General features: G+C 35.4%; 1 protein-coding gene across 1 annotated transcript in view; it reads right to left on the bottom strand.

Annotated features, from left to right (window-relative positions):
* The window catches only part of AK9 (adenylate kinase 9), a 2,653,312-nt gene that overhangs the window by 1,140,353 nt on the left and 1,496,478 nt on the right, over positions 1-16,481 (bottom strand). Inside the window, exon 24 of the mRNA XM_044066804.1 lies at positions 13,324-13,517. Coding sequence (XP_043922739.1) covers positions 13,324-13,517 — 194 coding nt within the window. The remainder of the gene's footprint in view (positions 1-13,323; positions 13,518-16,481) is intronic.

Genomic DNA, 16,481 nt, shown 5'->3' with positions numbered 1-16,481 from the left:
ATATCTTTCATTACGGGTGAACTGTTTTGTAACTAAGAACTAGTTAGGAAGATGAAAACTCAGAAATAGTTTATGAAAATCTTTTATGTTAAGTCTTATTTAAAATTGTGGAACTTTTCTAACACATTTCTATTATATACAAATAAGTATTTCATTTATGGGACCACTTTCAAAATTGTATAACAGATATAAATGAATACATTAATAAGTGAACTGTTGTTCAGCTTAATGGCACTGCATTCAGTCTTATGTGAGCAATGCCCATTTACTCTATAGTTTGTTAGTTTTAGATATTTATTAAGCTGCTGATTCTAAGAAATAGATGTTAATCTCATTCTATGTTTACTTATTTTAGTTAATATAAATCAAAGAAGTGGTTTAACACTTGTTTCAGCTTCAGAGCCCTGCAACGTTTCATCTGTGGTCACTTGGTGCTTAAGAGTAATACGTCTTATGCACCTACATTCTCTGTTGAACTGCTTCACTTTCAGTTATCTGAAGTAAATATATTAGCTGTAATATAACTATAACCAGGATTACGTAGACAGGTCATGCATTACCAGGTTTATATAAAACACATGGTAAAGAGATGTAATATCCACTCTAGAACTCAAATATGTATTCTATTTCTAATAATTTTCTTATTGAGATCGAAAGGAGACATACACATACATGCTGCACTAAAGAGCTCTTCCAATTCATTATACTGGGAATTCTTTGTTTGCATTTTGAAAAGGTTTAAGATGGTAAATGTCATTTTTTCATATTTAGCTTGTATTGCAAATTTGATTTATTTTTCTAATCAGATCTTATGATGTACTTAATCTCTTGAATACCACAGTGAAAAGTGTATATTTTTATATATGTGATATTTTGTTCAATAAAATGAGTCTTAAAAAAGGTAGTTGAATGTGTGCTTAGATTCCTGCATATGTTTTGTTTATGCAAATGATTCCTAAACAACCTCATAGTGTTTCTTGGTCAGGAGGCTGATTACCTAGAATTTAACCTCTGGCTTCACTAATGTCCTGAAATGCTTCTACTAGCAGAAGAGTCCAAAAGACTTAAAAAAATTAATAGTGCATAGTATCGCTGTTTTGGAGACCAACCATTTGCCCCATCCATAAATTTTCTGCAAAGACTATATCCTGGGAGGGTGCAGAATAATGACTGCTGATCATGTGGGCCACTGTCAATAATAGGGGAGACTCAGTTAATTTCATGCAGAAATTTATTACCTTGAGGAAGATATAGGGAAGGACAATGTCTTATTTTCCTTTCAGAAAGTAGTAGCAGATACAAATGAGAGCTGAGCAACCATTGGAGGTGCTACAATGAGCTTTTCCTGGTACAATGCTTACTGGCTTTCAGGTGCTGAGGATTGAGCCAGTATGACTTCCTTTAACACAAATATATTCTACGACAGAATGGTCATAATTTGACTGTGGCCAATCTGCAATAGCCCATGAACTGGTAAAGGTCTGGCTGGAAATGTCAAGTTGGACTTTTCAGTTATCATTTTTTAAACCCATGGGAGGGTTTTGTTTTGTCACATATGACTTCTTTTATGTGCCTTTCTTCCCTTTCTGAAGAAATGTGAATTACCTCTGAGGCTGATTCAACCATAAAAGTAACCAACACGGCTGAAGTTTTATTGAAGGCTTAAGTTATTTCCCTTCCTACTAATTAATATAAATGATGTTTTCTTATTTTTATATGAGCTGCACAGACATGTATTGTGGTAGTGAACAGCAGTTTGCAAAGAAATGGCAACATTTATAAAAGATAGATATTTGTTAACGAATAATATAACCACTAACAATAATGTTAAAAGGCACATTACAGGACAACATGCTATATATGTAACCAAATATTTTAACAGTTGTTGGTAGGGGCTGAAGTTCATTCAATTAAATCAATACTGACATCAATGAGGTATGCCATACCAAGTTCATGTCAATGGCTTTGTTTTAGCGTGGGCTGTATTATGAAGTGATGTGTGAAATTAGTAGCAGCCAACATAGTAGTAGTACATCGTTTGTGTATATTAGAAGTGAAGAAGAGTAAAATATGAGTGCTCCTATTCCTAAGGTAGAAGATCTAAGTATCTAAAAGGTCTTATAGCTATGTGAGTCTACTGTTAGTTATATGTATCTTCTAATAGCTTAAGAATTATATGAGGGAAATAATGCTGGAGCTATCCAGTTGCTGTGGAAAGGGAACATAACCAGCTGTCGCTAACATGGCTGAATAGGGAGTATTTTAAATCCTTGACAGAGAGGAAGTTTGAGGTATAAAGTTTGGTACAGTATCCCAGTGTTTAGCTACATGGAGAGAGTACAGTCAACAGTTATTAGATTTTTTTTTTGTGTAAACAAGGTTTTGACTGGTAGAGCTTACTTGTTCAGTAGGTTTGTACCATTGTAGTAAGCTAGCAATAAGTGGTTTATTTTCTGGAAAGCAAAGAATTTTGTATATAGTGATAGGCTGATGGAATCAAAAGCTACTGGGCAGTTCAAGCAATTAGATTTGCTTTGGTGTTATGCTGTATGGGTGATATTATCAAAACAGGCAAATTTAGCATGTTTATTGTAGTACTGCTGTAGCTGGACTAGTTGGTTTGCTTGTAGGTTGGTTAGGAGCTATAGAAAAGAAGGATTCTAATCAGGAATAAGCTAAACGTATTCATATATGAGGTCTTAGAATGGTTTTGCTCTGTAGAATAGTTCAAGTCTGTGGTTGTTTTGTTTGATACTATTTTGAATATAGGGATCAAATGTTACATTATAGTCTACTGTGACTCCTAAAAGCTTTATTTTGAATGTTAGTTCTGTTTTAGTTATGTTAGCTGATACCGTAAATAAGTTTTGTACACTACATTGCTAAGAATATAGAGAAAATATCATTAGTTTGGTTTTGTACAGGTTAAGAAGTAGTTGTGAGGATTCAAGCCATCACTTAATTTATGCAAAGGATTACCGAGTTATCAGAGACTGGAGTTTTGAGTAATTTATGTCTGTACACATTAATGTGTTGCTGTTGTTATAATGGACTACAATGCCTTGAGCTGTGATTTGATTTAGGTTATTAATGAGTAAGTTCAATAGTAATGGGCCTAGTAGTGACTATGCAGGGATTCAGAGAGGATGTTCCCTGATTTCATAGACTGTGTTCTTTGGGTTACGTAGATGGTGAAACATTCTATTTTATTGTCTTCAAAGTTATGGCCAGTAGGAGTTTATATGAAACTGTCAAAATCTAAGATAAAGGAGGTGACAGGTTATCCTCTATTAAAATTTTGGTTGATTCTGTTTAGGAATGCTAATTAAACAGATCTGGTGCTATTGGCAGGTCTAAAGTCATGTTGTGTTGAGGATAACATATTGTTTCGGTTAAGTAAGTCATTTTAAGTATGCCTCTTTCCAGAACATTTGTGAGTGGTGATAAGGTAGCAATGGGGTGGTTAATTAAATAATTTGAGTGATGCCCCTCCTTTGTGGGACGGCATAAGACTGATATATGACTCAGTTATAAGCAATTTATGTGAATTGCTACATGGTATGTTTGAAGAACTGATATTATCTGGAGACAGTGAGGTTGGTTTAAGCTTTTGGGGTAGTTTCTTAATTATAGACAGAGATATTGATTGGAAAGAGAAAGGATGGGTTATTATTATTTCATGGACATGAGAAGGTATTAATAGTTTTTTGTTCTGTCAAATGTGATGCATCTTCTATGAATGGTTATTTTTGGGATTGATAGCTGAATGCTGTGTTTTAAGGAGGATTGTGGATGCATTAATATAGCGTTTGTTAAATATCTGGGTAATGTTATAGTTCCTGTCAGCAAGAGAGGAGTTTGTTTGGGATTTTTTCTTGGTTTTAGTAGGTGATTTACTGCAATCCAGAACTGTTCAGGGTTTTTGTTAATTCATTTTTATAAGTATGGTAGGTATTCATTTCAATTGCAATCCTACTCTTGACTAATTTTCTTAAATGGTGATAAAGTTGTTTGCTATTTGGTTATTTTTTTATTGATTTCCACAGGCATTACCACTCTCTTATGCATTGCTTGTTTTGTTTGCTGGGTTAACCATGGATCAGAATTTGATTTCATTCTTTTTGTTTGCTGTGAGTTTATAGAATTTAGCGTATTTAGGAAAGTTAAGCTAAAGAATTGTACTGCTTCATCTACTGGCTTAGGTAAGTCCACTTACATTGTCTTAAAAGAGAGGAGATTGTGGAAGGATTATACCTGATGAGATTTCTGACTGCAGTATGTTGTGTGCTACTGTCTACCTTTGAGTTGCCCCAGATTACAAATGTGGGGTGGTGATCATTATGCCAAAGTGTAGAATTTTTATTGGGGTTAGTTATTAGTATCCAGTCTAATATACTTTATTTGCTGGCAGGCTTTTTAATTCTTGTTGATGTTTGAACTAGTTGTGTAAAGTTAAACAGGTTTATGCTTTAGGTAGTTTCTATGGAATCGTCATTTGGCCAATCAGTATTAAGATCACTGAATATAATGTTTTCATATTAGATGTTAGTGGTTACTGTATTACTGTTTGGTGGGATGCAAATGGAGAGGCTGCACAGGTATTTATGTTAATTGATTTAAATAATACAAACAGAAAGAAAACAAATGGTGAACAACTTAAAGACAGAAGCCATATCTCTTCTCTGCCAGCAGGAAATCTGTTCTGAGCTATGTAGGTATTTATCCTTTCATTTCATTGAAACTCTCTTCACAGTGAACCTTCACAGTGGCTAGCAGGTCCACCTGTTGCATTTGGTTGTTCAAAAGTGTTATTGTTCCATCTCTGCTGCTGCCTTACCTCAGCCTCTTTAATTATTGAGTGTTAATCTTACAACAATATTTGTTCTCAACTGTATATAAACTAGTTTGTGAACACTTCTTTGGTTCCACACATGTTAGTCAACTTCTTCAATATTTGTATTTCTTATAACTGGAGCTTTTCTTCCTGGCCTTCTGATGAAAAAGACCTGTGTCCAATCAGACTTTCCTGGTAAACAAATGTAAAATAAATAAATAAAATCCGCATGTCGCCCCATTCGTGTATCTTTACTAGGTGATCTGGTTCCTTCTCACATCTCCAAGACCTGTTATTAGATTTTCTGACCTTCCTAACACATGAAACGTACACCTAGGGACAATTCAGAGGAAGTGCTGATCTCCTACAATGTTCTGATATGTTATCCAGCATTAGTTCTTTGCCTTCCACCAGCACCGTTACAATAGGTTCCAGCTCTCCCAAGAACCTGAAGAGAATAAAGCAGATCTCTGTGAATCAGTGAGTGAGCTAACAAGACAAAGAAGGTTAAGACTTATGTGCTGTTTTTACCACTGGTGCTTGAGTCTAGCACTTTCCATGTATCAACAAAAAGTCGGAGTAGGTAGCAGAAACAATGTGCATAATAACTGGAAGTGGTGACAGATTTGACAGGAAGTATGATGTAAAATTTGTTACACAAGTGAAATGCAATAAAGCATGCAAGAGAGGCAAAGGCTACTAAAACTGTTTAAATATTCATCAGTTTGCATTGCATGCAAATAAACACTCATTTTAATGTTGGTACTTACATCAGATGGCTAAAACCACCCCTAAACCATCATCAGATAAGAAAAATTGTCATCAGGGCCAGCCTTAGGTGAACTGGTAGCCCTAGGTAAAAAAGACGCCACCCCCTCCCCCCTCAGGCTGACCAACCCATCCTGGTTTACTCATCCAACATTCCTCTAGAAGCCACGGGGGGGGGGGGGTGGTTCTAGATGCTCTGAAGTGCATTTTAGGTCTGTTTGTTTTTTTCAACCTTTTCATCTAGTGAAAGCTTAAAGAAAAAACATGACCAAGAAAGACATGTAGTTTTACTTTTAAACTTAGGAGAAAAAAAACAATCTAATCAAGACTACATTGTAATAACTGCAGTGAAAATAACTATTAAGACATGGGGGTTCTAGATGCTGGGGTGTTTTTTTTCCCAAGGGCTATGATGAAGGAAGAAATTTAGTCTTAGTCTTAAACATCCTGCTGTAAGGAAGCAGGAAAAAAATTTTTCCTGAAAAAAGCAGTCTCAGTAAATCAAGAGGTAGCACATTCACCTTTGGTGATGGAAAATCAAAAGGCTGTAGGTTCTAGTCCTACATCAGGTAATTGGATTAATTTTGGGTTGGCATGATGGTTTAGGTGTTCACCTTACAGATACAATGTAATGGGTTTGATTCTCACCTTTGGGGAAATTGGCTTGGCTTAAAATGGCCTGCCAGGGCAGGTAGCCTAGTACTTACAGTGGCTATAAAAAGTTCACACACCCCTGTTAAAATGCCAGGTTTTTGTGATATAAAAAAATGACACCACAATAAATCATTTCAAATCTTTTCCCACCTTTAATGTGATCTATAACCTGTACAATTCAATTGAAAAACAAACAAATTTGTTAGGGGGAAAATATAAAAAACAAAAAAACATACAATATGCTGGTTGCATAAGGGTGGATACCCTTAAACTAATACTTTGTTCTGTGTGCACACCCTTAAACTAATACTTTGTTGAAGCACCTTTTGATTTAATTACAACATATAGTCTTCTTGAGTACACACCTGACATCAATTAAAGAGACTCTGATTAATCCCAAATAAAATTCAGCTGTCCAAGTAGGATATTTCCTGACATTTACTCAGTTGCCTGCTACAGCAAAAGCCATGGTTCACAGAGAGCTTACATAGCATCAAAGGGATCTCATTGTTGAAAGGAATCAGTTAGGAGAAGGGTACAAAAACATTTCCACAGCATTGGATATACCATGGAACACAGTGAAGACAGTCATCCAATAGTGGTGAAAATATGGGGCAACAGTGATGTTGCAAAGAACTGAGCATCCCTCCAAAATTGATGAAAAGATAAGACAAAAACTGGTCAGGGAGGCTGCCAAGAGACTTACAGCAACACTGAAGGCGCTCCAGGAATTTCTGGCAAGCACTGGTTGTGTACTACATGTGACAACAATCTCCAGTATTCTCCATATTGTCTGGACTATGGGATAGGGTTGCAAGGCGGAAGCCTTTTCTTACACAGAAAAACATTCAGGCCCAGCCAAAATTTGCAAAACAATACATCACGTTTCCCAAAAGCATGTGGGAAAATGTATTATGATCTTATGAGACCAAAGTTGAACTTTTTGGCCACAATTCCAAAAGGTATGTTTGGCACAAAAACAACACTTTGCATCACCAAAAGAATACCATCCTTATAGAGAAGCATGGTGGTGGTAGTATCATGCTTTGGGGTTGCTTTTCATCAGCTGGAACTGGGGCTTTAGTCAAGGTGGAGGGAATTATGAACAGTTCCAAATACCAGTCACTTTTGGCCCAAAACCTCCAGGCGTCTGCTAAAAAGCTGAAGATGAAGAGGAATTTCACCTTTCGACATGGCAATGACCCCAAACATACATTCAGATCAACAAAAGAATGGGTTCACCACAAGAAAATTAAAGTTTTGGAATGGCTCAACCAGAGCCCAGACCTAAATCCAACAGAAAATCTGTGGGGTGACCTGAAGAGGGCTGTGCACAAGAGATGCCCTCGCAATCTGACAGATTTGGAGCGATTTTGCAAGGAAGAGTGGACAAATATTGCCAAATCAAGATGTGACATGCTGATAGAGTGCTACCAAGACTGAATGCTGTAATTAAATCAAAAGGTGCTTAAACAAAGTATTAGTTTAAGGGTGTGCACACACAACAAAGCATTAGTTTAAGGGTGTACACACTTATACAACCAGCATATTATACATTTTTTATTTTTTATATTTTTCCCATAACAGATTTGTTTGTTTTTCAATTGAATTGTACAGGTTATAGGTCACATTAGAGGTAGGAAAAGTTTTGAAATGTTTTACTGTGGTCTTATTTTTTTATATCACAAAAACCTGGCATTTTAACGGGTTCCTATTACGTAGTCGAAGTTTTACAACTTCGAACGTGATATGGTCAAAACCATATGTTCGAAGTTGTAAAACTTCGACTACATTAACAAAATAAATAAATAAATAAGTAAAGAAAAAGAAAAAACTTACAGAAGTGTTAAAAGCAGGGGGGCATCCCCACACCCCCCCTCTTTAAATATACCACCTCCGAGACCATACTACAATACAGTACAGTGCAAAAAGGAAAGATTTCCCTTTACTACACTGTAGTGCAATCTCAGAGTTGGTATATTTAAAGAGCTGGGGGTGTGGGGGTGCAGGGGGGGGCTTGCCCCCCTGCTTAAAACCATTAGGAAACTTTTTTCTTTTTTTCTTTTTTTTTTATTGTTGTCGAAGTTTTACAACTTTGGACATATGGTTTTGACCATATACCGTCAAAGTTGTAAAACTTTGACAACATAATAGGAACCCCATTTTAAGAGGGGTGTGTAAACTTTTTATATCCACTGTATCTATGAACCTATGAACTTATAAAATTTGCTATGAGTTCTGCTTTGTCAAACTGAGATTTCAGTTAGATGTAGATTGGCATGATGACTTTGAATAAATCAGGGATTTTCATTTTATTTGTTTGTGTCTTGCCTAAGTACGTCATATTCTGCTGGAGTAATTTCCCCATGTTTTATGCTTGGGTTTAACCATGTTTCACAAAAAGATAATGCATCTGGGGAATAGGCTTCTATCCAGGCACATAGTTGTGCAATTTTCTTGCAGATTCTGTAAGCATTTATATAGCAGATTTTGAGTCCTTGCCCAAGGTTCAGGCAAACTGATATTTCTGATACATTTGTGAAAGGACAGTGTTATGGTAAATAACCCACAGTGAAGACATCCATTACATAAATATGGTTACAGGTGTTCTAGTTTAGTTAAAAAGAAGCGTATATGTTGGTGTCTGGTCTGTAAGTAAAATGATTTGAATAAGTGTTTGGATGAGGTGTTATACAGATGGGCTTTTACTGGATCTTTGTAATGTTTGTCATTGTAGTAGTACGCACTTACATTATAGGTTGTGAGCTAATGACAGGTCTGAGTTGCAATATAATGTAAAGTGGGTGAGAATACAAAGTATTTTTGTTATAGTGGAGAGTGGCATTAAAATGATGAGTTTTTAAATTTAGCTGAATAGTGCAGATTTTGGTGGAAACTCCTTGGATTATGGAATTTTAATTTTATATAAATATATATATATATATATATATATATATATATATATATATATATATATATATATATATATATATAGATGCAGATATGGGTCTACTTCACATGATCAAAATGTCAGTGGGCTGACTTTTAAACAGACTAAGACTACAAAACCGAAAACTCACAAACCTGACATCTGAAATACCTGACAAACACAAAACCGAAACAATGAAATCCCGACTTACCTCCCACTCAACAACATTACAACACTAAAAACTTACACCATAGCAACAGTACACTGACATATTCCAACTCAAACTATGTACTTGACCTTACCTACACCCCACCCAGCAACTAATGCCCATAAACCCACAGAAAATCTCACTGAATATTGGTACTATAGCACCAACATGAATATTCATTACAAGTTCTTAAATTCAAACAACTGTTTAATTCCAACTTTTACATTTTTGCAGGGGACAAACAAACAAACAAAAAAACACAACTTATGAATTCTACAAGGGGCAAGCTCCTATGCACCCCTTCCCACCCTGCTAATGATATACACCAACTCTACGATCATACAACAATGGGAAAAGGGTTAATCCCCACTCCCCATCTTTCTGTAACCTCTCACACAGTAATGCCAGTAGAAGTGATTATATGATTATTCAATCACTTCTGCCACCATTAAAAACATTCAATATTATGAGCATTCAACTATATGGAAGGATTCCATCATGCCATATACAGCAGACAAAACAATCAATCAATAAATAAATAACTTTAAATCATGTCAGCAAGATGGGGGAAGGGGGAGAGGTCACATCCAGTTTATAGTGTCTTGCAACTTTCTCATTTATTTATTTCCTTTACTAAGCAAGTAAATAAAATGATGCTAAAGACTAGATTATTTTCAGTCATTACTCAGGCCAAATGGCAGTTAAAAACATACTGCAATCTATACATGAACAAAAACAATAACATAAATAAATAAATAACATGTTTGTACTTGTATTATTGTATTGGACCATGTCTTGGAGCTTATCTCCCCGGGCCTCTACTGAAAATGGACATATATCCAGTTAGACTAGCCCGGTCAACAAATGTAAAATAAATAATAAATAATAAATAAACATAAACACAGAATATCGAACTTGATGCAAAAGAAGAGTATTGCCTTTCTTACTACATAACCCCTAACTATATGTTGATAAGTGATCTTAGGCTAGGTCAGAACTGATTTTAATAAAAAAATAATTTCTCTTTAGACATTATTACTACCTCTAAACTAAAATTCACAAACATTTCAGGGCCAAATTTAATAGTCTCTCAAATTTACATTGGAAGGAATACGGACTTTAACACTGGTGCAGTCTATATATTGCTAGTCTCCCTCCTTTTTTCCTGCCATCCAATAAATCCTCCTTGAAAGGTTTCCATATGGCATAAAACAAATGCATCATCCTGAAGGCTTCAATGCCAGTATTATTGTCCGTTAATCTAAAAATCTTAATAAATTCAGCATGACCTTTAAAAACTTGTTATTAAACCTACTAAACACAACCTTAAAATAGGGAATAATTCCTTTGACTTGCTCATTACTAATATTAAACACAGACACTTGCTTACTAAAGTGTTGCCTAATAACCTCAGTGTCCACTGTCCGGTAATTTCATCATGGTCATTCAAGACTAAAAGAAGGCCTCCACAGCTGGTTGAAGGAAGACCCATCTCAGAGAATAAACCAAATGAGCTTCAGACATGCCTTTGTTCCATTGGCTGGTTCCGATTATATTCCCAATCCAACCCTATTCTGGCACTGGACTACTTAATTTCAACCCCTTATTCTATACAAGATGTAATCTTCCCAATGAACTACAGAAGACAAATGGGCCAAATGTGCTCTTGTTTAAATGACAGCATCAAAATCAAGATGAAGCAGACAGACAATGTTTGGATAAACTGGAAAATAAATCCTAATAATGAGCTTGTCCAGCAATCTTACCTGACCATTAGAAAGGCAGCAAAGATAGCCACAAACTCTACCCAATTTATCTAGAAAAAAGACAGGATGTCATTACTTCTACCCCAATCTATTTTGGAAGGATGTAAAGCAACTTACAGGCCAAATAACAGATCCCACATCTTCAAATAAGAAACTGCCTGAGGACAATAACTCTAACATCTTTATTAATTACAGAAAATTCCTACTTACAACCACTGGATCCAGTGCAAACACATTTCCCAACAAACCACATTATGAAGAAAGATAATTCTATAAACTCATCACAACTTCATCTCCTAGCAATATATTTCTGTCTTTCACTTCAGAAATGTCTACAAAACATACTAAATCACTCCTACAAAAATTAAACACATTGGGTACCAGATTCGCAATGTTCCATCCAATCTTTCTTAGTATATCAACAATACTTGCTAAGCCACTTATGTACATCTTCAGCCTTTCACTTACTGCAGGAATTTCCCACTTTTCTTTCAAACTGTCCACCATTATTTTACTTCCAGAAGTCAGTACACTCAAAATTCAAAAAGACTAGGCTCATGCTGAATCTCTGACCTTTGAAAAAAACACATTAGAGAAGCATCTGTAAAAATCATCATTTAAACATGCTAACAACTATGTCTTTTTGTCTGATCAACAGCATGGTTTCAGTAATGCCTTCAGTTACAAACAAAACACAGACCATCATAAATGAAGGGTTTATCACCAGGGCTTTTTAGACTAGCAATCACAACCTGTTACTTACCAGACTTAAAAAAAAAAAAAAACTTAACTTTGGTGGTAGCATTCTTCAGTGGTTTTACAGCTTCCTCAAAGACAGAACTTTCCAGGTATTTTCAAGTAATTCCTTCTCTGATTATAGCATCCTTAATAGTGAAATCCCACAAGACTCAGTGCCTGTCCCCCTTATCGTCAACCACTTTATAATGGATACAAACATTGACATCCCAGACCTCGATATTATCTAGTAATCTAGTGAAATTCATTGCAATCTCCAGCAGAGTTTGCAAACTATTATCACAGCAACTGTACTCATGCCAATACATTACTAATTAGTCCAACCAACTCTAGCGTAATGTTGTCCTCTCCACACAGGTTAGTACATCTTCCTCAAATCTTACTTAAAGACACTTCAGGTAACTTAATCCCTAATGTCACAGAACAAAAAATAGCTCAGTCCCATTCCTAATCCCTCTTTAACATTCAATGTTCACACAGAAAATATTATCAATTCATTTCTATCCTGGTTAAAATATGCTATCGAATCTCCTATGTCCTTTCCTTGAACACACATAAAGCACTAGCAAACCATGTGTTAATATCCAAATTTGAGTATGCACCCCCCTGCTAACTCTGCACTCTACTTCTAACACACATAGGGTTGAAGCAGTAGACAATAAAATCTTCATATTTGTTCAGGTTGCTTAAGAGTCCCAATTGGCTGCCAATATTTTCTAGGACTTATCTTTTGCTTAACACTCTGCTTTTCAAAATATTTAACTTAGGTTATTGTCCACCATTAAAAATTAAACATCCACACAGAGAATAAGCATGCTAACTCAAAATGAGCCAGGATGAAGTTATTTCTTTAGCCTGAACATGTTTCATAACTGCAAAATAAAAGATCCTTTAGTAGACTGACTCATGGAATCGACTAACCATCGAAGTAAAGGCACAAGAAACACTGACAGGGCTCAAGACTAGACTTAAAGAACATTATCTCAAAGACACACAATGTACCTGCTTCTAAGGTAATGGCCAACTTACTTGCTTACTTCCAGTGATATATGTTTGTTACCTGCTGCTAAGTCAAATGCTATATTATTTTTTACTTCAGTGGATATATGTTTCTGAATATGTATTGCTTTGTCAATTTTACTCCACTGCCCATGTGAAAATGTATGTACATTATGTGTTATGATTTTTAAAGTTTATTACTCCTTATATGGTTAAGCATTCTGCCTCAGTTATGAGTCCCTTATTTCGGGAATTTGCTGGAGTTTTGCATTTTCCTTGTATATTGCACATCTGCATTTCTTTCTTTATGTCTTTCTTTCTTGCTGTTCAGTCTTCAAACCATAGAAGCAAACCACAATAACTATATGCTGAACAATAACCAAAGTTAAACTGTAAATATTTCTCTTACTTTAAGTGATTCGTTGTGAGCAATATAATTCTCAGGATTTTCCAAGAATTTATCTCTGGCATTAGATGAAGAGCAGTAGTAAACCTTCTCACGATATTTTGCAGCATATTCAAGGTTTCCTGGAAACAGAACATAATTTTCTTTCAAAGCCACTGGACAGAAATGTTTAGTGTCTCCCATCTGCCTCTTCTTTGCTATACTTATTTCTTCATCCTGAAAATAAATAATGAAACTATACATTAATTAATTTATTAGGCAAAAGATCAACACAAACACATATATATTAACTTAACTAACACTTCTTTACTTTTCTGTCTGTATTCATACGCTAATATTATTCTGAACATGTTTATTTAATATATTTTTGTGTATATTATGTTTATTTTATTTTATAGCGTTATCTACCCAAGTCTTCATTGAAAATGAGACTTACCAGCTGTACTTTCCTAGTTAGCAAATGTAGATAAAATAATATATCTTATCATACCATATAATGTTTTATAATGAAAATTATGAGACATTTTATAAAAAATAATGAAAATGAAATGTTTATAATAACAATTATTTTCACCATTAACTATACTGTTACCTTTCATTAATGTTAAATTTCAGGACCATGGGGTGTAGATATTACTGGAACATATAGTTTTAATTTTTTTAAGAAGGTTTCAATGCTGGGAAACTGTGCATTATATTCCACCAAAAATGTATTAAGTTCTGTTGAACAGAAGCAAAATGTAACACAGACTATGATATGTTTATGTGAAAGTAGCTCAGGCTCAATAAAAGAAATGATAATTAGAACAAAACACTGAGCACTTTAGGATGACACAAATTCCCAGACAACTACGTTTCATGTTTACCATGATGAAAAAAGCTAAACAGGATAATACAGCAAGGAACAGAGAGACAAGAATGGGAAAGCGTGATCTGATGTCAACCAATGGTAAAATGTCATTATTTACCGAAATATTTGTTAAATGGCAAATCAGCTGGTCTAAGGAACCTTTTCTGCTACAAGCTAGGCCCAGAGGTTATACATCAAGAACATAATAATTACATTGTTTTAAATATTTAGACACCTGGAAAGGTGGCATATATTTATATAGTGATGAACACTGAGAAAGTGAAATCATGAGTTAATAAATTAAAATGCATAAAACATTTTCAAACTAGTTGATGAAGCAACTTTTACATGGCTTCAAAAGTAAAAGGAAGTCCAGTGGGCTCAGTATGGATAATGAGGCAAAAGGATACATGAGGCAATATTTTATGAAAAACAAATTGGACTCCAACAATCCAGCTGTTGTGACAATGACCTCAATGACTGTGTTCACTCTACCTACTTTATGTATACTGCATCAGAATAACCTGAATATTTTAACATAACTGCCTGCATGCATCTTCCATCAGCAGTTTTTAAATATTTTTTTCAGAATACACTGTCATAATTGATCGTGGCCCTGTAAGGATATATCATGTTTTATGACTGATGTTCATGGTAAACATGGTTTGTAAGAGCTTCACTATATTTCAAAATTTCCTGACCGGGCGACATGTAGTTATATAGGACCATATTCCCAAATATCTTAACAATGGTAATACAGTAAGAGATAACAATTTATCAGCCACCGATCCATCTATATAAAGCAAATAACAATTGCAAACAGCTCTGCAATACTATACCTCTGACGGTCCTTTCAATGTTAAATAGTGCTACCGGTGGTATGATATGCTTTTAACTTTACTGACTTTAGCTTTCTCTTAACTATATTCTCAAAAACTATACCACCAGTCAACTTGCTAAGGCTCTATCTACTTCCTGATAAATAATCAAGATGATCAAAAGATGCAGACTACTACATTCTTCCAGCTGTCATAATAAGTAGAATGCAACTTAATACTGATGTCATTTAGAATAGTGCTGAATGAGTGTGAAGGTGAATGTTATGAATGTGGGAGAGCAATGGGCATCAATCTCTTTAGGGGGCAGACAGCATGAGCTTATGCTTAATCTCTGAATCTCTGAATTAATGAAACAGGAATAACTTTGTTTCATACAACATTGCTGCACAACCTGAGCTGCTCTGCCATGGCTAAATAACATCAAAAAAATGCCATAATTTGAATTGTCTTGACAAAGTTAAGTATACTTGCAGACCGGTATGCACTTTTATGTGCCAGAAACAACTATACTCACAAAGGTTATGCTCATAAATATTCTATTTTATGTAGGTTTGCAAGATTTCACAGAAATCTCAAAGTGATATGGTTTTAGCTATCCCACTGCATCTAAGTACTTTCCCAAGACTGATGACATTCGTTAATGGATATAATTTGAACTTTACTAGTGACATAATAAACTACAGTATCAGCAGATCATGCCTTGTCAGAGGAAACTACAGTCATAAGGCATATAATTCCAGGTGTCCTGACTGGATGAGTATGCTCAGTGTGCACTGTATCTTGACCTATCCTGCTACATTAAATTGCAGACACAGATAGAGCACCACACTTCCCACTGCCATAACAGCCTGCAGCATGGAATAAATAAGGCCACATGTAGTCATGTAGGACCATATTCCCAAACATCTTAGCAATGGTATCAGGAGGAAATAAACACATGCCAGCTAACTGAGATAAACTATAAGAGTGATACGATTATTAAAACCTCACAATACTTGGAATCCCATTTCAGTTCTTGGGTAGTTTACCTTCTGCATGGAGTCTACATGTTGCAACATGTTCCCATGTGTTTTGTGCTAGAGTGTCCAGCTTCCGCTCGCACAACAAAGACATGCCAATACGTTGCCTGATGACACTAAATTACTGTTAGCTATTCCTGCGAGTGTGCCTGTACGAATGTGTGTCCTGCAATGAACCAACATCCATTCAGTGCTAGTTCTGTCTTGGTCTCCTTGTTTGCTTGAAAAGTCTCTGTGTGTCCCATCCCCTAACACTGAACTGGATAAAGTGAATACCAAAAATGTATAGACAGAAGATCAATAAAATACCACTGGATATTAAATGGTTACAAAAGTTATAGGTTGGGTTGGGAGTGGTTCTCATTCAGTTACAAACATCTGACTGAGGCAATGATGGGGACAGTTCATGCAGAGGGGAATTATAGGAAGGAAAAAATCTTAAAGGAGCTTGAG

The sequence above is a fragment of the Protopterus annectens genome, chromosome 1.part0 (genome assembly GCF_019279795.1).
Source record: "Protopterus annectens isolate FY-2018-M chromosome 1.part0, PAN1.0, whole genome shotgun sequence".
NCBI classification, from domain to species: Eukaryota; Metazoa; Chordata; order Ceratodontiformes; family Protopteridae; genus Protopterus; species Protopterus annectens.
The sequence above is the reverse complement of the archived record's forward strand: the minus strand, read 5'-3'. Positions and strand labels throughout refer to the sequence as shown.